General features: G+C 37.0%; 2 protein-coding genes and 1 non-coding gene across 9 annotated transcripts in view; 1 reads left to right on the plus strand and 2 right to left on the minus strand.

Moving 5' to 3' along the window:
• Nucleotides 1-635: 635 nt before the first annotated feature.
• LOC124622192 (calcium-dependent secretion activator-like) lies at nucleotides 636-20,921 on the minus strand. Of its 6 annotated transcripts, none has more exons than XM_047147838.1 (2): nucleotides 20,791-20,921; nucleotides 636-5,121 (listed from the first exon to the last, which is right to left on the minus strand). In XM_047147838.1, exon 2 carries the CDS (start codon nucleotides 5,030-5,032, stop codon nucleotides 1,013-1,015), a length of 4,020 nt encoding a protein of 1,339 aa, XP_047003794.1. In that variant the 5' UTR covers nucleotides 5,033-5,121; nucleotides 20,791-20,921; the 3' UTR covers nucleotides 636-1,012. The 6 variants fall into 6 exon arrangements, with proteins under 6 accessions (XP_047003794.1, XP_047003798.1, XP_047003795.1 ...); XM_047147842.1 differs by having other exon boundaries at nucleotides 20,893-20,911; XM_047147839.1 differs by lacking the exon at nucleotides 20,791-20,921 and adding an exon at nucleotides 20,543-20,636.
• Nucleotides 20,922-21,042: 121 nt separating this feature from the next.
• On the minus strand, nucleotides 21,043-21,115 carry Trnar-ucu. The gene has a single exon. It is a non-coding gene; the product is annotated as a tRNA-Arg (tRNA).
• A 228-nt stretch (nucleotides 21,116-21,343) lies between these two features.
• Nucleotides 21,344-23,421, plus strand: part of LOC124621891 — a 127,955-nt gene continuing 125,877 nt past the window's right edge. Inside the window, exon 1 of one of the 2 annotated variants that reach the window (XM_047147363.1) lies at nucleotides 21,344-21,520. In XM_047147363.1, the coding sequence (XP_047003319.1) occupies nucleotides 21,438-21,520 (83 nt within the window). In that variant the 5' untranslated portion in view covers nucleotides 21,344-21,437. Of the gene's footprint in view, nucleotides 21,521-21,723; nucleotides 21,824-23,421 lie in introns of those variants that run through there. The other variant, XM_047147364.1, reaches the window with a different exon arrangement.

Raw genomic sequence — 23,421 nt, forward strand, 5'->3', positions numbered from 1 at the left:
TTGTTGTACCGGTACTTACATGGAGTACATAAAATTGTTTTAGGTGCTCTACTACAGAATAATTAAACCTAAAATACAAAATTTCACATACTGCTGCTTTCATAAGAATGACTACATGCTATGTACCAGTGTATTCTGCTGTGTACCAGAGCAGTTGAAAAGTTTGATTTTATTTCACATTATGATACAGCCAACATGCAGAACAATTTTAAAACCACCAAATACACCAACAGTTATGGTATTGTGTGCTAGGGACTCTGATACACTGTAACCTTCTGATTACAAATCTGTTTTAAAGTTTCAAGTGGGCTTATGCCAACATGCTCCTCTACCAGTTCTGATGACATGCATCTTCTAATTGCGAAAGTGTGTTCCCACAGATTTTAGATACACCTGTTTAGTGGTCTCTTTTTGATTATTGATGGTTTCATGCGTAAAATACGTGAGAACATATATCTCTTAAAAAATTATTTGCAAACTCCTACTTTTCCATTTATAGTTGGTATAGATGGTGGTAGTATTTCTCTTTGGCTTTTACAGAACATATTATTGTCAATGAAACATTGTACCTGTCTTGAATTACCTGGTAAATGTCAGGATCATTTAAAATTTTGCTAACATGAAAGTAAAACACACTTATTCACAACGTTTATTTAAATACATGGCCCCACAGTACACACATTTTACACATCGAAAGCTATTACAAAGTTCATCAGGTAATACACATCACACAAACAGCTCTTATTTAAATCTGAACAGAAGTACAAATATATCTTATATGTATATGCTTATATAAAAATTCAGGTAGAATGTTTATGTTATTTACAGAAAATTATTTGTACACACATATAAATAAATTAATGTATATGACCTCTGAGTGATGATAATTTTAATGGAGTATGAAATCACAGGTAAAGATCAGTCATTATAAGAATATAAAAAAGACAAAAAAGTCTTAATGACACAGACAGGTCTGCACTTAGATCACAAAACAAATCGTAAATGCAATGAATTAAAACCAACTTCCACTACCAAGTTTATTGGTGAGTCCACCAATACCCTTTCCAAATACATTTCCGACCCTACCAACAACATTTGTTGTTACATTAGTTATCTTTGAGACATAATTTCCGTCTTCACCAACTGTTTCTCGAACTGTGATCTTTGATTTAGTTTTTGTACCACCGTCATCACTGCCTGTTTCAACATATTTTGCAGATTCTTCCTCCTGACAACTGCTCATTGTGAGAGCACATGTGGCTTCCTCTGTCTGCATTCTTTGGGAAATCCTTTGATAAGTTTTTGAATTTAATTTATCTTCCATAACACCTTGCAGTTCAAAGTCCGAGTACAGTTTTTTAACTATGTGAGCCAAACACGTACACTGATAAAAATGCAAAGATCGGTCTAACCTCTCAGAAAGCCAGTTGCACAATAACTGTGTCTGGGCTGTGTACCACTGTTCGAAGAAATTTAAGATCCACAATTCATCACTAACTTTGCTTCTTATTTGGTCCATACAGTTATGGGTAAAGTTAACATATGCTTGACCCAAATCTTTTCCAGAACCTGACACATTTGCAAAGCTTAACACTGATCCAATCAAACTTCCTTCATCATATCTTGAAAGTTTTGACAGTGTTGTTTCCAAAACAGAGAGAAGCTTGTTTATCATGCCCTGCTTCATAGAAGCAGATGTTTTTTCAATAAGGTCATCAATTTTGGTGTGGTACTGATGGACATCTACACCATCAACTGCACACAGACTAAATGACTGATTTTTTGCATCAAGAATAACGTTCACCATAGCACACATTTCGGAAGGAATGATATAGTCTGTTGAAGTAAATGTGACACCTTTCTTCAACCACTGTTGAAATGCAGCTTCTGTTCTTTGAATACAGGACTCTATCATATCACAAGCCATCAGTTTCAGCCTTTGTTCTAAATGCTGTCTAAATTCATTATCTGGCCAATGCAGATCTCTTATGAAAGACTGTAATGCATCCAACTTCCAGAATAAATCTTCTGATGTAGCACATCCATTTCCTTTTGCTTCCCATCTCTCCTTTTCAAACCCTTTGTGGATTGACTGTGCAATGGATGATTCCATTAAGTCAACATACCTTACTACAAGAGGAGCAAATGTATCCCGGAGATGCTGATGGAACCTTCCATTCTTTAAGTTGTCATCTGTTCTTAGATAATCATTCATTACTTGGAAGAGGGGGAATGAATCCCAGGTGTCTGGGGGCTGCTCTGCCAATACCTGATCCATGTCAACTGCAAACAGTGACCAAAATATTTCAGCATGTTCCACAAGTAGGTCACTGAACCACGCAAAAGCTTCTGCATAGTGTTCTTCATTCTGTCGGAGGAGATCGACACAAAGCTCAGCAAGATGTATGAGATCATCCAACTTCCTACTAGGTGACACGATTATCTCACCATTTAGTTCATCATCTGTTTTAACTTCTTCTGACAGTCTCATATAGTTAACAAGGGCAGCCTTTTCCAAGCACTTTTTTATCATTCCACGAACTTCCTCTGGAGGCACTGGAGTAACAACGTCTTTCATTAAGACACGTTCGAGAAGAGAGAGTGTTGCTTTTAAAGCCCCTTCTGGTCTTCCAAAAGGAAAACAGTACCTAAAGCTAGTTATCTGATTTTCAAGCAAAATTCTGAGGCGTGCTTTAACTTCTTGAAATTTCTCATTTTCTTCATGAGTTACAGTTCCGACACCATCCGGTCTGTTTCCATGAACGTGGCTTGCACAAAATGCAAAACTGTAATGAATAAGAGTCGGGTCTATCATTATTCCTTTTTCAGCTCGATCCAGTAAATCACTCAGGTAGCACAAATGGCGATAACAACCGCGCACACCATACCTTGCACAGTATTCATCCAACACAAAGACTTGTCCTGGACTAAACCAACCCAGAGAGCAATATGGATCACCAAGTCTATAATCAAGTGTCAACGTTTGTAATAACTTAAACAGTGAAGAATGATCAAATTTACAAGGATCAGCTGAGATGAACTCTTCCATTCCATGTTTCCTTGCTCTGTCAGCATCTCCTTGAATTTTAGATATGGTAGAATTTTTAGCAGCATGAGTTATAGGGGGTGTTGGTTTATGGGACTGACCAGTTGCTCTGTAAATGGCCATTACCCATAAATGGCATTCATTTTCATCATCACTTGCATACACTATACTGTCTCCCTCTTTTACTGCTTTAAAAAAGAATCTACCACCTTCTAAATCCGCTGTAGGTTCAATATAATCAACTGTATAGCCATCAAGCTGCATCATCTCTGAGGGTTCTGACTTCTTTTCTTTATAGCTACACATGGCAAATGTATACTGAGAAACTTGAACCAGAACAAAATACCTTTTCTTCCACTTCTTCCACACAAATTTTCCAATGGCATACAGATAACCACAGTGCTTCATGTTGAGAGGTTTGTCCATCCTGCAAGCAATTTTAATGCGCAGATCACGGTCTTGTACATTTTTTGGAACTGTCATTCTATGCCATTCTGGAGCTTTTGAGGACAGGGGTGTAGGATGCAAAATGACCTTACCCAGTTCTTTATCTTCCAGAGCCAGCATTCCTGGATTTTCTGTGAAAAGCTTTACTTTCACAGCCGGTAAGGGATGTGAGGTAGAAAAGTCACCCTGAGTGTCCCACATTGGCTTGGAAGCCTCTGCCTGATCAGTCTGGAGCTTCTCACCACCTTCAACTTCCATTGTGCAATAAACAATACGATTTGGAGCCAGTGATTTTAAGCCCTTCACTTCCATAACAACCACCTCTAACTGAAATGTGAGGACAACATCCATTTTTGTGAGATGTGTTTCTGTGTCCGCTGTAGCTCCTTCAAGTTTTGACAGCGAACCATGAGATCTGTGGTTGTACCGCTTCAGTTTTTGTAATCCATATTTTGAATCTACCGAGCCTTTCGAAACTGGCAATGACTCTAAGTTTGCCATCAAAAGATTTATAGAAGATTTCAGCTCTTCAACATACAAAGATTCCATTTCCTTCAATACAAACTTTGGCATTAGTTTCCTGTTTCTTTCCATTTCTGAGACTTTCTGCATTCTGCCATCCAGCTCCCTTCTTATCGCAGCAGCCTGTTCATCAGCAGAGTCAAGCTGTAGGGCATTGAACAGTAACTGATGTTCAAATTTCTTTACACCAAGAATCTGTTGGAACATATCATACAGCTGTTCCTTTGAAAGGATCAGTTCACTATTCAATGGTTGCTGCTGCATCTTTAGTGGTCGTTTGGTATCTTCTTCACCAACTTTTAGTATGCAATCAAATTTAGCCATCCAGGATGTGAGAACAGTTTCTTTACTGAGTCCATCTATCTCTGGAAGGGATCTGACCCTTTTTTCAATGTTATTTCTGAAAACTTCGCGAAAATCATATTGAGAGCAAGCTCCTGATTGGACCATCTTCAAAACTCGTTCTGATTTCAAGAAAACATCAAAATAACTTTGCACAGCATTTTGAAAGGCCTCATCAGCCATAATTTGTGTGTCACCTTTCAGGAAACTTATGAATCGTCCCTGTATTGTTTCCAGTTGCTGTCTTGTAATTTTTGTTTGCCTCCTAGTCATATCCGTTGGTTGTTTCGCATTGAATGGATAAGCAATGCATCTTGATATGAACACATACAACTGAATTCTTCTTTTCCTTTCTTCTTCTTCCCTCTCTTGTCTTTCTTGGGGATCCGCAGCTTCCACTTTCTCACTTGCTGCTGAAGGGCTTGGGCTAGCTGGTCTCGGTAGTGGTTCAATTCTTGAGCTGCTTGATGCAAGTCTCAGTGTCTCTGATGAAACAGCACTCGCTGAAGATAAGGACCTGGCTCTCGCAGCTGGCACCTCCAGCGCCAGCGATCCGGCACTGACAGGTGTGATTCCCATACGACGCAACCCATGGTGGAGTTGCTGTTCCTGCTGTATTTCCTCTTCCTGGTGCTCTCCCTCACTCTCTTCTTCTGATGAGCTTGGTTCAATCATGTCTCTCACTTAACAGTACGTGTGGGGCTGACAGGCATGTTCCTTAACCAACACAGGTCAGCAACATTGCCTGCCTGCCAGTTATTTACCTGAAATGAGAAAAATAATATCAATAGATGCAGTAGTATAGTCACATGGAAGCGACACAACTGAACATGAGGATGATATTAGAAAGCTTTCACATTATAATTAATAATACTCAAAACTATTACTAAAATACAGTACAAATTAAGATGAAAAGTGAAAGTGTTATGAAATTATCAGACATCACTCACAAGAGGTCGAAAAACTGTAGATGAAACAGAGAAACAAATGTAATAAGTTAAAATTTTTATGTCAGCCTCTGCATCTGGTGGTCAAGTCCAGATCTTCATGCACAAGCCTGATTCCATTCCTGTTATTGCCAATCACTTTTCATTGTTTGGGATACCATATTGGGGTACATTCAACCTTATGAGGAAAATTACGGAGTTATTTGAAGGAGAAATAATATCTCCAGTTTGGACAATCTGCCTGAGAGCAGTGTGGTAACTCTTTGCCTCTTCACATGGTGTCCATTGATGTCTTGGAGCAAAGCCTTACACAGCAGTTTAACAGCATCATATGGTGTCATGAGTCTGATTGTGGAGTAAGGTTTTACTATACTGATTAGGTTTATTTTCCTCAATTTAATTATGTCCACTTGCACCATCACTATGTCCGGCCCAATTCTATTGAGTAACCTTCTCTTCGAAATAATTATCATTCTCCTTTATAACAATATTATGAGAAGAAAAGCTGCTACTCACCATATAGCGAAGATGCTGAGTCGCAGATAGGCACAACAAAAGGACTCTCACAATTATAGCTTTCAGCTATTAAGGGCTTCGTCATACACACACACACACACACACACACACACACACACACACACACGACTGCAGTCTCAGGCAATGTGGTTTCAGTTGCCTGAGACTGCAGTCATGTGTGTGAGTTGCATGCGTGTGTGTGTGCCGTGCATATGTGTGTGTGTGTGTGTGTGTGTGTGTGTGTGTGTGTGTGTGTGTGTGCGCGTGCTTGCGTGCATGTATGTCCGTCTATTGTTGACAGCCGAAAGCTATAATTGTGAGAGTCCTTTTGTTGCACCCACCTGGGACACAGCATCTCCACTATATGGTCTCAGCTTTCCTTCTCGCAACATTGTTACACTCCATCCTGGATTTTCCATTGTTTGATAATCCTTTATAACTATTCGCCTTCTTTCTGCTTAGTAGCTGGGAAGAAATTTTTTCTTGCGATAAATGCCATTATTTCCTCATATCTGGAAGGATGCTAAGTCGATTTACAACTAAAAATTAACACAGAAAACATACAAATTCACTTCCAGTTCTGGGGGATGACATAACCAATCTTATTTCTTAGCAGAGCTCCAGAATCAGATGTTCCAATGCCATAAATGTTAGTTCTCTTTAAAATATTCTTATCAGCACCTTCCTGTAAAATGCAAAGACAGCATGGATTTCAAATATAACTCTTATCTCATGGTCAATCACATGACAGGATCTGTTAATTCCTGTTGTCATTGTTGTGGTCTTCAGTCCAAAGATTGGTTTGATGCAGTTCTACTTGGTAGTATATCCCATGGAAGCTTCCTCATCTCTGCATAACTACCACAACCTATATCCATCTGAACCTGCTTACTGTATTCAAGCCTTGATCTACCTCTACAGTTCTGCCCCCCCCCTCCCTAAAATAATATTCAATATTCTTCTGTAGCAATATATTTCAATAGCTTCTATTCACTTCTTATCTACACTGCTTATGTCTGACAATTCACTTCCATACAAAGCCACACTGACACAAATACTTAAATTGATTTTCTTAATAGTGTGCACCAAAGCAATGAGTTTATTGACAGAAGGTGGCATTTTCACTTTTGCTGTATTAATTTTATTTTATTCCCAACTAGTTCCAGTCCTCTACATCATTCTCAAGTGATTCTGTGGTTATACTGAAATGTCAACGTCTCTAAATTTTTGTTTTTCATTCATTTCAGTTTGCAAATGCTGTCTTGCTTGTTTGACAGCTTAACAGGATAAGACAACAGTTATGAACCACATGAATAGAAAAACAGATTTAAAGACAATGACATTTCAGTATGCCCAAAAAAATCACTTGAGAATGGCATTGAAGGCTGAAATTAGTTATGAACAAATAAAACTAATACAACAAAAGTGGAAAATGCCATCTTTGGGTGTTAAAAAATTCTTATTCTTCAGAAATGCTTTTCTTGCTATTACCAGTCTGCATTTTATATCCTCTCTACTTTGGCCATCATCAGTTATTTTGTTGTCCACATAACAAAATTTGTCCACTATGTTTAGTGCCTCATTCTCTAGTCTAATTTCCTTTGGACTGCCTGATTTAATTCAACTACATTCTATTACCCTTGTTGATGTGCACCTTATAATCAGTTTTCAAGACCGTCCATTCCATTCAATTGCCCTTTCAAGTCCTTTGCCATCTCTGACAGAGTTACAATGACACTGACAAACCGCAAAGTATTTATTTCTTCTTCCTGAACTCTCTTTCCAAATTTTTCCTTGGTTTCCTACATAGCTTGCCCCATGTACCGACTGAATAACAATGAGAACAAACTACAACTCTGTCTGAATAACAATGAGAACAAACTACAACTCTGTCTCATTTCCTTCTCAACCACTGCTTACCCTGCATTCCTCCGACCTTCGTAACTGCAGTCTGATTTTGGTACAAATTGCAAATAGCTTTTCACACTCTGAATTTTGTCCCTCGAATCTTCAAATATCAAAGAGTATAGGCCAGTTAAAACTGTAAAAAGATTTTTCTAAATCTACAAATGCTATAAACATGAGCTGACCTTTCTTCAACCTATCTTCTAGGCTAAGTTGTAGAGTCAGATTGCCTTGGATGTTCCTAATTTCATGGAACCGAAACCGTTGTTCACTGAGGTTGGCTTCTACCAGTTTTTCCATCCTTCTGTTCACTTCTGTCAGCATTTGCCTTCTTTGGAATTGAAATCATTACACTCTTCATGAAGCCTGCCAGTATTTTGCACACCAGGTGGAATAGTTTTGCCAAGGCTGGCTTTCCCAAGGATTCTGAGGGATTATTGTCTACTCCAGGGGCCTTGTTTCCTCTTCGGTCTTTCAGTGCTCTGTCCAGTTCTTGCAGTATTATATCTCTCATCTCACTGTCACCTAGTCTCGGTAATGAGACTTTGACATACTGGTAGAATACTACGTTTACTCGAGTCTAAGCCGCACTCGAATCTAAGCCGCACCTGAAAAATGAGACTCGAAATCAAGGAAAAAAAATTTCCTGAATCTAAGCCGCACCTGAAATTTGAGACTCGAAATTCAAGGGGAGAGAAAAGTTTTAGGCCGCATCTCCAAATCGAAACGAAGTTGGTCCGCTGTAATATGACACAATTTAGGTCGAATGAATGACGATACAGCTACAGTAGTTTGGTTCGAGTCGTAAACTTAGTAGTTAAGCTTTACCAGGTAGCCACTGCTATGCGTCAGGCGCTCCGTCCGTATTTATACGGGTATCCTTCCTTTTTCACGTGCTTCATCTGGTTTGAATTGATTGCTTATTTTTCTTTGATCTGATAAGCGCAGTTTTCTTTGTTATAGGTGTTTACGTCACTCTACGCTGAAAATGCATTACTGTACTGTGATGCATTGTTTGTCGTACTCTGATACTGTGTGTTTACGGCCTGTCGCCGATCGCGGCATGGCTTGCTTTTGTGCGCGCTACCGCCGCTTCAAGAGACTGCTACTTGTTGTTACTTACACTGCTGCTTTCTTTGATAATGATCAACAAGAACCAAATAATAGACTGCATATGATAGAAGATGTTCCGAATGAGAGTTTAGCGAAAATTTTTCTCCATTTGAAAATCTTTGCAGGCGCCTCTTTAGTACATTACATTCTGCACAGAAATTAGACTCATCTTAGATTTAAAAATCTAGTCAATTGCCTCGCTTCATTTCTGACTGTATCACTGTTTAGCATAAGAATAATACGAATACAAACATGACATGATATGTATATTCTTCAATATAATGGAAGGAAACATTCCACATGGGAAAAATTATATATAAAAACAAAGATGACGTGACTTACCGAACAAAAGCGCTGGCAGGTCGATAGACACACAAACAAACACAAACATACACACAAAATTCAAGCTTTCGCAACAAACTGTTGCCTCATCAGGAAAGAGGGAAGGAGAGGGGAAGACGAAAGGAAGTGGGTTTTAAGGGAGAGGGTAAGGAGTCATTCCAATCCCGGGAGCGGAAAGACTTACCTTAGGGGGAAAAAAGGACAGGTATACACTCGCACACACGCACATATCCATCCACACATACAGACACAAGCAGACATATTTAGGCCCAAACTCTTTGTCTTTAAATATGTCTGCTTGTGTCTGTATGTGTGGATGGATATGTGCGTGTGTGCGAGTGTATACCTGTCCTTTTTTCCCCCTAAGGTAAGTCTTTCCGCTCCCGGGATTGGAATGACTCCTTACCCTCTCCCTTAAAACCCACTTCCTTTCGTCTTCCCCTCCCCTTCCCTCTTTCCTGATGAGGCAACAGTTTGTTGCGAAAGCTTGAATTTTGTGTGTATGTTTGTGTGTCTATCGACCTGCCAGCGCTTTTGTTCGGTAAGTCACCTCATCTTTGTTTTTATATATGTATATTCTTCCACGTTTGCTGTTGTCTCACTCTAGTTTTGTGGTTTATTACGCAGACAGGATTTAAATGAGATAACAGCAAACACGAAACAATACATGGCAAAATGTTTATATTCGTATTATTCTTATGGTGACGAGAATATTGCATGTGATTCACAATTTATAAAAGTTTCTATTAGCAACCATCTCTTCTGACAGATAGGAAAAAATTCAGAACGTAGAGTTGGCCATATTGACAAACATTCTAAACATTCTTGCCAGTCGGGTTTTCGTAGTACATTGAAATGCTGCTACATTCGAAGATGAACAATACGGAATTTGTATTTACTTCGTTGGATAATGTACGAAAATGCAGTGGTCGAAACTCGGCGCGGAGAAAAAAAGCTCGTCTTCCACCTTTTTTTTTTTTAAATTTATTTACTGACGCAGAGGTTTTGGCGCCAGTATTTATCTTTGTGCCTACAAAGCATGCCTGTGTAGCGCTACAAATATTCGACGGCAGAACTAAGTTGTGGCGGCACCCACCGACATTTTTAAGAACTTCCGCTTGCTTTGCACTCGATTCTAAGCCGCAGGCGGTTTTTTGGATTACAAAAACCGGAAAAAAGTGCGGCTTAGATTCGAGTAAATACGGTAATCAGTCTACAAAAGAAACTGCATATGAAACCCTCGTGCGAGCCATCCTAGAATACTGATCTAGTGTGGGACTCACATTAAATAGAAATAACAGGCTCCACATAACGTTAGTGAGTTATTTGGTGTCATGCTGAACATTAGATGTATGTATCTGGTAACCAAGGAAGAGGTACAGAAACAAATTGGTGAGAAAAGAGTTTTAGGAGACAACCTCCCAAAACGAGAGATGAAAAAGAATCATATGGACCTCATAGGAGTTGCTGAGGTAAGATGGAATGGATGTGGAGAGTTACAGTCAGATAAATATGTATTGCACCACTCAGGAGGAGAAGTAAAAGGAATGAATGGAGTAAGAATGATTAGGCCTATGGCAAAGGAATTGGCTAAATGTGTGGAGTATGTGGACTACGCAAATGACCCAGTTATTGGTGTAAGGCTGAAAGGAGCACAAAAAAATATACTGATTGTCCAGATGTATATGCCAACTTCAGAACATGATGACCAGATTGTAGAGGAAATGTAAAATGTAACAGAGAGAGTAATGGACGAAAATAAAAAATGCTGCAAAATAGTAATGGGAGACTGGAACGCCATTGTGGAAAAAGGGAAACATAGTTGGCAATCATGGTCTTGGAAAGAGAATTGATAGAGGTGATTGGCTAATTGACTGCTGCAGGGAAAGACAGCTGATAGTGGCAAATATATGGTTCAAGAACCACAAGAGGAGGCTATACACTTGGAAATCACCAGGGGATAAATACAGAAATCAAATCGATTTTATACTGGTAGAAGGAAGATACAGGAATGGAATCAAGAAGGTGCACACATTACCAGGTGCTGATATAATAGTGACCACAACTGGGTCAATCCATATGAAGTGGCCCGTTGATGGTTGCTTGACCATTTTTAAATATTTTAATTTTTTTATATGTGATTGCCCTCCATTTGAGAAGTTCAAAACAGTTTTTTTTTAAATAATTAATCTTGCACCTATACTGTACTGGATGGCGGCCATTTTTATTTTCAGGCACGTGACGATTTTTCAGTCTGGAGACATTAGCGAAAATTTGAATATCTCTGCTCTGGGTTAAGTTACAACATTGCAATTGACATGATTGTTTTTAGAAATGATTATGAGATTCTATTTTTTTCTATAGTTAGATATCATACACTACTAGTCTCATATAGAGCAAGAACACTTACAAATGTTTCCTTAATTTTTTATGAATTTTTGAATTTTGAAAATTTTCATTTTTTGTAAAGTTTGGGGTTAGTTATCTCAGGTGGAACTAAATATAAATATGATTTTTGCACAGTTTGTACACCTATATGATAGCAATGTACTGTAAAAATTTCAACACTGATATCTGACTGTGAACAAAGATATGAATTTTTGAAACTAAGGAAATAATTCACATTACTCTACAACTGATCTTATGGCTGTTGCCTATTTAAATGGTTTATTGTTTCACTGTAATAAAATTTAATTGTGACATATATTTAGTTAACACTATCACTCAATATTAATTTAGTTTATTTATTTTTTATAACACAATATAAACAATAGGAGCTTTCGCATTTGTTCTATGGTAATAAAAATGCTTATTTACATTTGGGTTTACTGTCAATAAAGAAGTACATTATTGCTGGGTGTGGCATTGTAGAAGTACATTATTGCTAGGTGTGGCATTGTTGTAGTCAGTCTGTTCAGAAACCTCTGTTAGAGTGGATGTACATACTTCATCGAGAGTGTAGAATGTGTTATGTGCTTTGTCCTGTGTGTAATTTGTAATTAATTTTGAGAGATTAACTGGAATGCAATAACATGGATGAACAGTGCTCTGTTGGACAGATAGCAAGTGAAGTGTGTCACAAAACAGTTTATGGTTCAGTTTCAAGAAACTTGAAAAATGTCAATGACTTTGATGAAGTTAGACAAATTTTGTTTAAATTTCGAGTAAGTTCTTCTGTAACATCAGTGTGTGAGTATCATGAGAAGTAATATATTTTGAAGTACAACCACATTTTTGGAAGAAAGTGCTGCAATCCACTTGAAAGTTCATAAAAGTTTTGAGGGAAATACAACTTGAACATTTGTCCTCATTAAAGCAGTAAAGGTAATATGAAAAGTGTGCTTACCTTACAAAAGAAGGCACTTAGAATTATGGGAAAGAAATGTGCCAGGGAGTCCTGCAGAAATTTGTTTAAAGAATTTAAAATACTAACTGTTCATAACCTGTGTGTACTGAAGATAATCATTATGGCAGTAAACAGTAACAAAACACTTAATAAAGAAATACACGATCGCAACACTAGAGGTAGAGAGAGACCCCACATCATCTCTCATAGAACAACACTCTATGAGAAAAGCCCTCACTATGCAGGCATAAAACTACTGAATTGCTTCCATCCTAATATCTCCAAATTGCCCATTACAAAACTAAAAACGAAATTAAAATTATGGCTCCTAAACAATCCTGTATATTCAATAGATGAGTTTCTAGATTTAGTAAACTTGTATGATGGAAGATCATCTATCTAAAAATATATGTAATCTCAGATCTTAGACTGTGCCTCAAACTGTAAATATTTGAATGTCAGATATGAATACTATGTCACAAACTGTAGATTCCTTAATCAAAGTATGGCAATAACAATTTTTTATGTATAGTCCATATATGTAACTCTGTTCTCTCAACTAAATTTAGAAAAAGTTGTGTAGATAAAAGTGCCAACCAATAATAAACCCTAGTCAGTAAGGCTCTGACTTATCCAGAAGACTGGAACAAAAAAAAAACCTTTTTTGTAATCAGTTGATGTTAGATCAAAATAAATAAATAAATAAATAAATAAATTATGTGAGAGTGAAACAGCTTCCCAAGTGAAACGTAATGTGATTCCTGGAAATTCCCTGTGCCCAAACTGTTACTCAAAAATATTTGTTGTGAATCCAGAACCAGAATCATGTAACCTTGTTAATGACATTTATATTCCTAATGAGGACTCTGTTAGCATATTGGATTTTGCCTGTTCTAAGTTAGACATATCTCCTGCTTCGAAAATAATAAAATTAAATAGCAGAAAAAGAAAAGCAGCTATTGAAAATAAGGCACAACAAATTTCAGACAAAATTAGAAAAGACTTGGGCTCATGCTTTAATAATACAGATAGCAACATTATTTCTAAAGAAGAAGAAAACCTACCACCAGCATCATCTGACACTGAATATTTGAGTTTAATAGAGAAATTAAAAATTAAATGTTCAGTGACGTCTAAAGAGGAAAAAGTTAAAATTTTAAGTTCGCTCCCTGACTCATGGTCAAGAGAAAAAATAGTTCATGAATTCTACATTTCTCATCGTTTGGTTAAACTAACCCGAAAATTAGTGAAAGAGCAAGGTATGCTTCCAGTTTTAGGAAAGAAGAAAGTAGTAGATATAAGTGAAGAAACAATTAAAAAGATCCAGCAGTTTTTTGAAGATGGTGAAAACAGTAGAATGTGCCCAGGCTGCAAAGGTAGCAAAAGAGTTGTTATAAATGGAGTTAAAGTAACAAAGCAGAAACGACTAGTGCTGTCAAATTTAAATGAACTTTATGTAGTTTTTAAAAATTCTCATCCTAAATGCAAAATTGGAAGGTCAAAATTTTGTGACATCCGCCCTAAGTGGTGTATTTTGGCTTGATCCTCAGGGATACACTCTGTATGTGTTTGTTTATATCATCAAAATGTCAAACTGATGGCTGCGGGTGCAAAACTCAGTGATCATTATTACAAAGAGTTACTAGATTTAATGGTCTGTGACACTAACAGTATGACTGCATGATGAGTTTGTGTAATAAATGCCCTGGTAAGCAAACAGTTATTGAATTGTTTCATGAATATCATGAGGTAATGCCAGACAGTATTACCTTCAAACATTGGGTCACAACTGACAGGGCAGAAATGATAACAGTGGTTAAATCTCAGGAAGAGTACTTGGAATCTTTAATTGATAACTAACAAAAACTCAGAACTCACTACTATGCTTCTAAAATCCAAAGTAAGTTTTTGAAGGACAAAAAAGACTAACTTCATGAAACTGAATGCATAGTGCTAGCTGATTCTGCAGAAAATTTTACATTTGTGATTCAGGATGCAATACAAGGGCACCACTGGGTCAATGACCAGGCAACAGTGCATCCATTTATTCTCTACTTTAAAAATGATAAAGATGAAGTTTGCAGTTCTCCAATTCGTGTTCTAAGCGACTACTTGGAGCACAATTCTTTGGCTGTACATGTGTATCAAAAGCACGTAATAAATTACATAAAAGAAAATTTTCCCATGGTTGACAAGCTGATATACTTTTCAGATGGAAGTGGTAGTCAGTATAAGCACAAAAAGAATATTTCAAATCTATGCAACCACATAGTAGAGGAGGAGATTTAGTGTTTAACGTCCCGTCGACAACGAGGTCATTAGAGACGGATCGAAAGCTCGGGTGAGGGAAGGATGGGGAAGGAAATCGGTCGTGCCCTTTCAAGGGAACCATCCTGGCATTTGCCTGAAGCGATTTAGGGAAATCACGGAAAACCTAAATCAGAATGGCCGGAGACGGGATTGAACCGTCGTCCTCCCGAATGCGAGTCCAGTGTGCTAACCACTGCGCCACCTCGCTCGGTCAACCACATAGTAGAATTTGGGTTGGAGGCTGAATGGCACTTTTTTGCATCTTGCCATGGTAAAAATGCATGTGATGGAGTAGGAGGTAGGCTACAACAAAACGTGAAGTAAGTAAAGCCAGCCTACAAAGACCAACCACAGACCAAATTCTCACAGTACATGACATGTATATCTTTTGCAAGGATAATATTAAAGTTATTACCTTTTTTCTGACCAAGAAAGAAGAAGTGGTTCTGCATTTGAAAACAACACTTCAAACTAGATTTGAAAACTGTGTAGCAATAAAAGGAACAAGGCATTTCCACACATTCCTTGGCATTGCAGAAAACTTAGTTCGATGTAACACCAGAAACCGAAATTTATGAGGATCATTGTGTCAGTAAAATTACATCTCTGCCTTTAACGTTAAACAACATAGTGGCATGGGAGTATGATGGACAGTGGTGGCTTGCAGAGGTTGAAAGAAAGTTTGGAAAACAATGACGTTTTTGTGCATTTTTACCACCCTGCTGGCCCAAGAACATCATTCAAGAAATCTACTAGTGACGAAGTTTGGATACCAATGAAAAATGTTTCAAGGAAACTTTCAGTGCTTGAACTTGTCACAGCAACTGGGAGGTCTTATCACAGAAGCTGTCTGAAGAAATAAGTGTTCTTAACATTCACCACCAGGTTTAGGAACAGTCGCTTCTAGAAGGATGTTAACTGAAAATATTTATTTAAAATATGTCAAAATAATATAAATGTGAATTGCAGTTATGTTTCCACTTTTTGTATGTAATTCAGTACCTTACTTCAGTAATAATTGATTATATCTCACCAATATCACACATGAATAGGCAACAGCCATAAGATCAGTCGTATAGTAATGTGAATTACCTCCTCATTTTCAAAAATTCATATCTTTGTTCACAGTCAGATATCAATGTTGAAATTTTTACAGTATGTCACTATCATATAGGTGTACAAACTGTACATACATCCAAAGTGATGTTAAGATTACTTGAACAAGTAATGGAGGAGAATCTTAGCGAGGAGCAGTTTGGCTTTAAATGGAATACGGGCACCAGAGATGCAATTTTATTGAAAAAGGAAGAGACCTCGATATGTACTTCATCGACCTAGAAAAGGCTTTTGACAATGTGGCTTGGGACAAGCAGGCGACCATAATGAGATTTAGAGTGGACTGGAAAACCAGAAGGTCTGTAAACTCATTATATCTGAATCAAAAAGCCTCAGTTAAAGTGAGAGAAACTGGATTGTATCAGGAAAAGGAGTAAGACGAGGATTCTGTCTATCACCTACCCTTTTCAACCTCTACTTGGAAAATATCATTGACCAATGTTCAATAGATGACAAAGGAGTAGAAATTGGAGGAAGAAGAGTAGGGTGTAAGCGGTTTGCTGATGACATGGTCCTTCTAGCCACAAGGGAAAAAGAATTACAGTATTTAGTGGACACTTGTTGAAGCTAACGGAAAAAATTATGGAATGAAACTTAACACAAAGAAACCAAAGTACTGGCACTAGAAAGGAAATAAAGAAATAAAAATTATGCTGACTGGAGAAATTTTGGAACAGATGCAAAATTTTAAGTATCTTGGAAGCAGGATAGGCACCAACTGGAAGTGCAGCACAGAAATTAAAACAAGGATAGCAATGGCAAAAGAGGGATTTTATAAGAAAAGGAGAATTTTCTACAGCAGTCTGGACAGAGAACTGAGGAAAAGACTCTTAAAATGTTTTGTATGGCGTGTGCTTCTGTATGGCACTGAAACATGGACTTTGAGGAAGAAAGGCAGAGAAAGGCTGGCTTTTGAGATGTGGACATGGTGGAGGATGGAAAGAATAAGTTGGATGGACAGAGTAAAAATGAAGAGGTACTGAGAAGAGTGGGAGAGAAAAGACAGTTAATAGATGTAATAAAAAGAAGAAAAAGAAATTGGATTGGGCATATATTAAGAAAGAATGACAGACTGATAAAACAGTTTCAGAAGGTTATGTAGAAGGGAAAAGGAAATGAGGAAGGAAGAGATTTCATATACTGGATGACATGATGGACAGTACAACATACAGCAGCCTTAAGAAGGAAGCAATGGACCACAGAAAATGGAGAGGCAAAGGACATGCTAATATAGCAGAAAACTGATGATGATGAAATTGATAGGACACATCCTGAGGCGTCAAGGACTAGTTAACATAGTAATGAAAAGAAGTGTGGAGGAGTAAAAACTGTAGAGGGAGAACTCTCATGATGTTCTTACGAAAAACTTATTATCTCATTGTATACCCCTAGTGGTGTCAGTGTGTGAGTGTGTGAGAGAGAGAGAGAGAGAGAGAGAGAGTGTGTGTGTGTGTGTGTGTGTGTGTGTGTGTGTGTGTGTGTGTGTGTGTGCGCATGCACATGTATTATTTTTTGTAAGCCATCAAAGTGACCCACCCACCTGTTATCGGTGGCTCAATATGGTGCAACAAATTGTCAAATCCATAAGAATAAATTCTGAGGACAACCAAAAAAAGAAAGAAGTTTCGAAAGTGCTGCAGTTTTTGACATTTTCCTTGACACTGAAGTACATTCAGAACTAAATTTATCGTCCCATATTGTGAAGCAACTTTTGACCAGAACCAACTGATGTTTCTGTTCACACTGAAAAGCACAGATAAGGAAAGGGAAGAAAAAAATATTGTGGTGACAATGTAAATAAAAACAATAACACATCTAGTACCGAAAGTGTGAAAAGATAAAGTAAATCATATTGCATTAAGTGCAATGCACAATGAAACAGACTGTGGCTGTATTAGTAACATACAGTAGCAGAGGAGAGAATAATAATAATAGGAAATTGAGGATCACTTTAGCTATGAAACTAATGACTCAAAAACAATACACTTTTTTAACAGAAATTCCTGTTGACACGTGCACTGATAGCATTGTGTATTATACAGCATAATAACAGAAAAAAATGTACCACTTTGCTGAATCAAGTCCAATGACAAAGATCAAGGATTAACAGACAGTAATGACAACTTTCAGTGTGAAGAAGAATCACATAATCAACTTTTAAAAGTTGCCCATTGTCATTCCTAATTCCCTCCACTCTAGCTGCTCCTGTGGATAAATGTTATCTCCATTGTCTATGAATTCTGACTGACTGACTGACTACTATTCTGATATTTTCAGACTATGCTGCAGTGTGTGTGTGTTTTACTTACAAATATCAATGATTGTTGTAAACAGGCCTCTGTTCTTGAGACATGTAGGTAGCTGTTACTATTGGATAAATGTCTGTAATGTTGTGTAGACATTAAGCTAACATTAGCAGATAAAACAGCAATTACTTTAAAAAAACTGAAGAAGCACCACATTTCTTACAAAGCAGCAGCTTTTTTCTGCGCCTTAACCAGAGTGAATTATCACTGATATATAAAGGAGAAACCTGAAGACAGAAGAAACCTTGCAGGGCTTAGTACACATAAGCTAATTGTGAAACAAGATGTGAACACAATTATCATGCACGTTTTTTTCTATTTCCTCAAAATATGAAAAAAACAGTAGCTTCAGACTACTGATTATTAATTAGCATATAGAAATTGATGCCTAGCAAATATAGATAACTAAGGATATGATATGCAAGTCCAACAATACTGGGAACTGAGTTTAGGATTACAAATCATGATGAAATCTTCATGTTGTTTTGAATCTTTTTTTCTACACACTAAACATTCAATAGTTTTTCAAAGAATATAGGAAACCTGTTTGATCTATAGGTTAAAACCATACATAACAGACTTCTAGATTACCTACAAAAGAGGTTAAGTGTGACTAGAGCATGATTACTGTTGACAATGTACGTCTTAAAGTATTATAAAAGTATTTGAGTTCACTATTTTTTGTATGCATAGTAAATCTTGATGCTCCTGATCTAACTGCTTACATATGAAGCCAATATTTCTAGAGAGCAGAAAAATACACCTGATTAATCCAAAACATGATATAAAAAAAGAAGGCAGAAGTGGAAGTTACAACTTGCTAGAAGAAAAATATTTCCGGTTTCCAGACACTTACAGCACCAACATTTGTACATGTGCCTAGAGACTGATCAGAGAAGAGAGACTACTATGGTATGGTATTGCACCATTATTCTGTAATGCAGTCCTTAGGTCAACGAATACATTTCATTGTTCTTCGATTGAGGTTAGGATCAGTGTCAGAAAAGTTTGATTGATTGATTGTATTTTTTAATTGTAGTGTCATCTAAACTGCACTACTGAGTAGCACTTTTTCTACTTTAATTGTAAAAACAGTTAGTGAACATTTTTTATGACTCCTGACTGTTTCATTCTAGGTTATGACAGAATTGCACAGCATAAGTTCCCAAATGGGAGATATAATGACAAGTACTTTTCTTTTTGGCACCTTTACTATGTACAATATTTGGTAGTTGACAGAATGAAGAAATGGCTGGCAGGATGAAAATAGTTGGCAAAATGCCAAAAAGACTGCAGAGTGAAAATAGTTGGCAAAATGCCAACAAGGTAAGCAAGGAGAGCATTTGAATGGCAAAGATCACTATCTTAATTAATACGAATAAGAAAGGTGATGTGAAAGACAAACAATTGAAGGCTAAATGTAATCATGGAATAAAGTACCTAGATCTGGGAACTAATCTATGGCGAATTTTATCATCCAAAATACAGTTAGTCTGCAAGCACAGCATCAGTAACTGTATCAAAGGATGAAATCCAAAAGAACGAAACAAGCTCCTATCATTTACGTGATACATTATAATAATGCAGTGAATAATTAATTTAGTGACTTTGTAGTTCCCATGTTAACAATAACAGAAATGCAAATTACTTGTAATATTCCGGAATGTATTTTATTTTTCTTCTGTGCTGCTTGCTGCGATGACTGACTTCAATAAGACTACTTTAAGATGAACCACGTACCTAATTAATTTTCTCATACATTCTGTTGCTGGACGGCGACATTACAGTGATAATCGCCCTTATAGAAAAATAATCTAACGCGTTATCTAATTGCATTCGTGTATAAAATGTTAATTTTTTGTAGTCTACTGCGGTAACACATATAACAAGTATTATATTTGGTGAGACAGGTAAACAATGAATGTCTGCTTGTTGCAAAACTTCAAATTCAAACTACGTTTCATCTGCGGTTTCAGGAGCGACTCCGTGCTCTAAATTCCTTAAGTATAGTTTACAATCATATGCCACTGGTTAAAATACAACAGAGGGTGATAACTTCTTTGTGTTTCAGTTGAATTGTTATCGCCTTCAGTACACCTGCGACACGTTTTACATTTCCATAGACCTAATAACATATGTTATGTAACAATATAATTGTACGATACGAAGTCTGTTAATGGTCTCCGTACCTTCAATATCTATCAAATCACACTTAGCAATAAACGATGAAAAGCAATAAAATCTTTCTTTATGTCGAAAATGCCGAACTAGATAAACAGCTTACCGCTTTGCTGCGCTACACTAAACCATTAAAATTTTATATTTCAGTGTTTATTCTTGTGATTTGGTTATTTGTGGATTGCGCTTTTACCATGGTAAAACCAGCTTATCGTAATTAGACAGAGATAAATACATTTCGTGACATCAAACTGATTTTTCTTTAGCGATCAGTTTAACACACAAACTAAAAAAAAAAAAATCAGGCTGCAATTTTTTTTAAAAATATGCTACATTCGGCATTTAATATCTTACTATAGATCACAGGAACATTGCACACGCACACTCGCACTTCCCGTAACTGAGACCCGCTGTCAGCAAAGGTTACTTCTTGATAAGGATCTAATGTATTGTTACCTTTGACTAAGTACATACGTAAACTTGGCAAATAGGACGTGTGGTAACATTTTCATAAATCTGAAAAACGATTTCGCTTAAGAGGCTTCCGCAACAATAACAATTGAGAGAACGCTTGTTTTAACGTTTATGAAAAAATAAAATAAGTTACATCCCTGGTGGGGATCGAACCCACGACCTTTGGATTAGAAGTCCAACGCGCTATCCTCTGCGCCACAGGGACATTTAGTGTCCATGGGTAAAATTTAGATGTATATTAAGGTGTAGAACAATATATCTGTCTTCAGTTTTGTTATAATTTAATTGGGCATTAATTCAAGATTAACCTGTAGCTGCTCAGTATAACATCACTTTTTAATTTCATACCAGTTCAAAAACAGACTACATTCATTTCATTTCTACGTTTCTATTCTGTTGGCGGCACTTCTGTTGACATTAAAGAAAAAAAAAAACAGTGCTTAAATTCAAACACTGCTTTCGGTCAAAAATTTAAAATATTCTAGTTTTCAATTCACTATATGTGATACATTCTGTGGTATCAAATAATGGCACAAAGTAGTTGCAATATTCGTTCTGGGACGAAGACTGGCCCCTCAGTAGAAGAATTTCAGCGAAAATTACATCGATGGTAAATTACGTATAGTCATTGCATTCATTCCTAATTTCTTGTTTATACGTCGTATTAGAGGCGTATTTCAGCTTTGACTGACTGTCAATTATATTAACACAATGAAAGTCTGATGTCACTTCGCGAATTGTTGTATGTGAAATAGATAGTGAGTTGATTTTTTTCGGGTATGGAATTAGTGGCGCAGCCATTTTTGGTATAGCCAAAAATCTACGTTATACACTGGACTGGTTGTCATTATTTTCCTATCATCTTCGGCACTGAATATTAATTAATGTTACCAGTGTTTTAAATATACTTGAGGTAATACTCCACAGTCCTATTAGTTGAGTGACAAAAAACAACACATTAATCAAACCTTCGCACTGTTACACTGTACACTAGCTTTTCCATGTCCTGTATTAAGACGAAAATTCGTGGGAAAAAACACATGACAGGTAGTTGTTAAATAACACAATGAGAATTGGTTTTTAGTTCAGTGATTTTCCGTTGCTTGCTTATCAGTGCTCAGTGGGGATATACTGCTAGACGAAAAATTCAGTCAGTGCAAGAGACAACGCAGATTTGCGTCCCAGTCTATGCACACTTTCAACCTCAGAAAGTGGTGTATTTGAATAGCTGAGGTCAAAGATCCCACATCCAGGTTAATTGTGGAATCATCTGAGTCTGTTTAAATCTCCCATTCATATGAGAAGGCTGTGATTGATTCTGAGAACAACAATACAAATGTTGAATTATGAGTCTACATACAGGCCTAGCCAGCAGACCAACCAACAGTCAGAAACGCTGCATCCTATGCTGTGCTAATTACCTCTGTTTCATTACGCAACAATCCAATTCATAATGATTTTCCTTTTTGTACCGTACCGCTAAATGATTAAAGCAAAACAAGATGTTAGTCTAAGCTCTTAGTGACAAACTGAAGACTATAGTGAGATTGCTATGACAAGAGATCAAACTGTGCAACTGTGTTGCATGCGCCTATAGTACTAAATTTATGAACTACAAAGAACAAAAACAAGACATTAAAAACAAGCCCTGATATCTTTTGGATGATGATAACACTAATTTATTCTTCCACAGAAGCAAAAGCTTACTAGTGTGAAAGCACAGAGTGCAGCCTCTGACACCATCTCATTGCCATAGGCAGTCAAACAACATGGGCCCAGACCAATGAATATTAGTGAGAAAATGGGTACCTGAGGTTTTTGTGAGCAACTTCCCTTAGGATGGATTTCAACCTGGCATCTACCTCCACACTTATATTAATTTTTTTATTTATGTGCTTCATGGAGCTATGCCATGGCTCCATGAGTGAATAAATCACAAGGTTGTTGAATGTGTACAACATTTACAATAGCTCTGTACTCCTTACTCTTGCATATTGTTTGTACACAAAATACCCCCATTTATAAAGACAAATAGGCGTTAACATTAAATTCATACTAACATTTTACAGTGCACTACATCATAATTCACATTGATTATACTTTGTTATAAAATTTTTGTAGGAAATATAATCATGTTAAAGGAACGTAAGCACCTAATCTTTTTATTGTTTTAATTTTGATCAGTAATACTGGTTTCGATATTGGCTGGAATAGCATATACACCTTTATGTTTGAGGAATGGAGTTTTTAACTCCCTGTGAATATTGAACTTATTCCTGGTGTAATGACTGTGATAGGCTATATGTTGTTCATTTCGTTCAGTCTACAATTCTTGGCAACAAAAGGCATAGGTATAAGAGGAAAATAAATTAAGATGTCTTGGAGAGAATGGTCAGTACTTTAAATAAATTTCCACATGAACTCTGCAGGTGAATCCCACACGTGAGTCCGATCACTTGTGTATGTAAAAGAATTTTTTAACATTTAGTTGGTTGCTCCAGAATATTTTGC

Source organism: Schistocerca americana, chromosome 7 (genome assembly GCF_021461395.2).
Source record: "Schistocerca americana isolate TAMUIC-IGC-003095 chromosome 7, iqSchAmer2.1, whole genome shotgun sequence".
Lineage (NCBI taxonomy): Eukaryota > Metazoa > Arthropoda > Insecta > Orthoptera > Acrididae > Schistocerca > Schistocerca americana.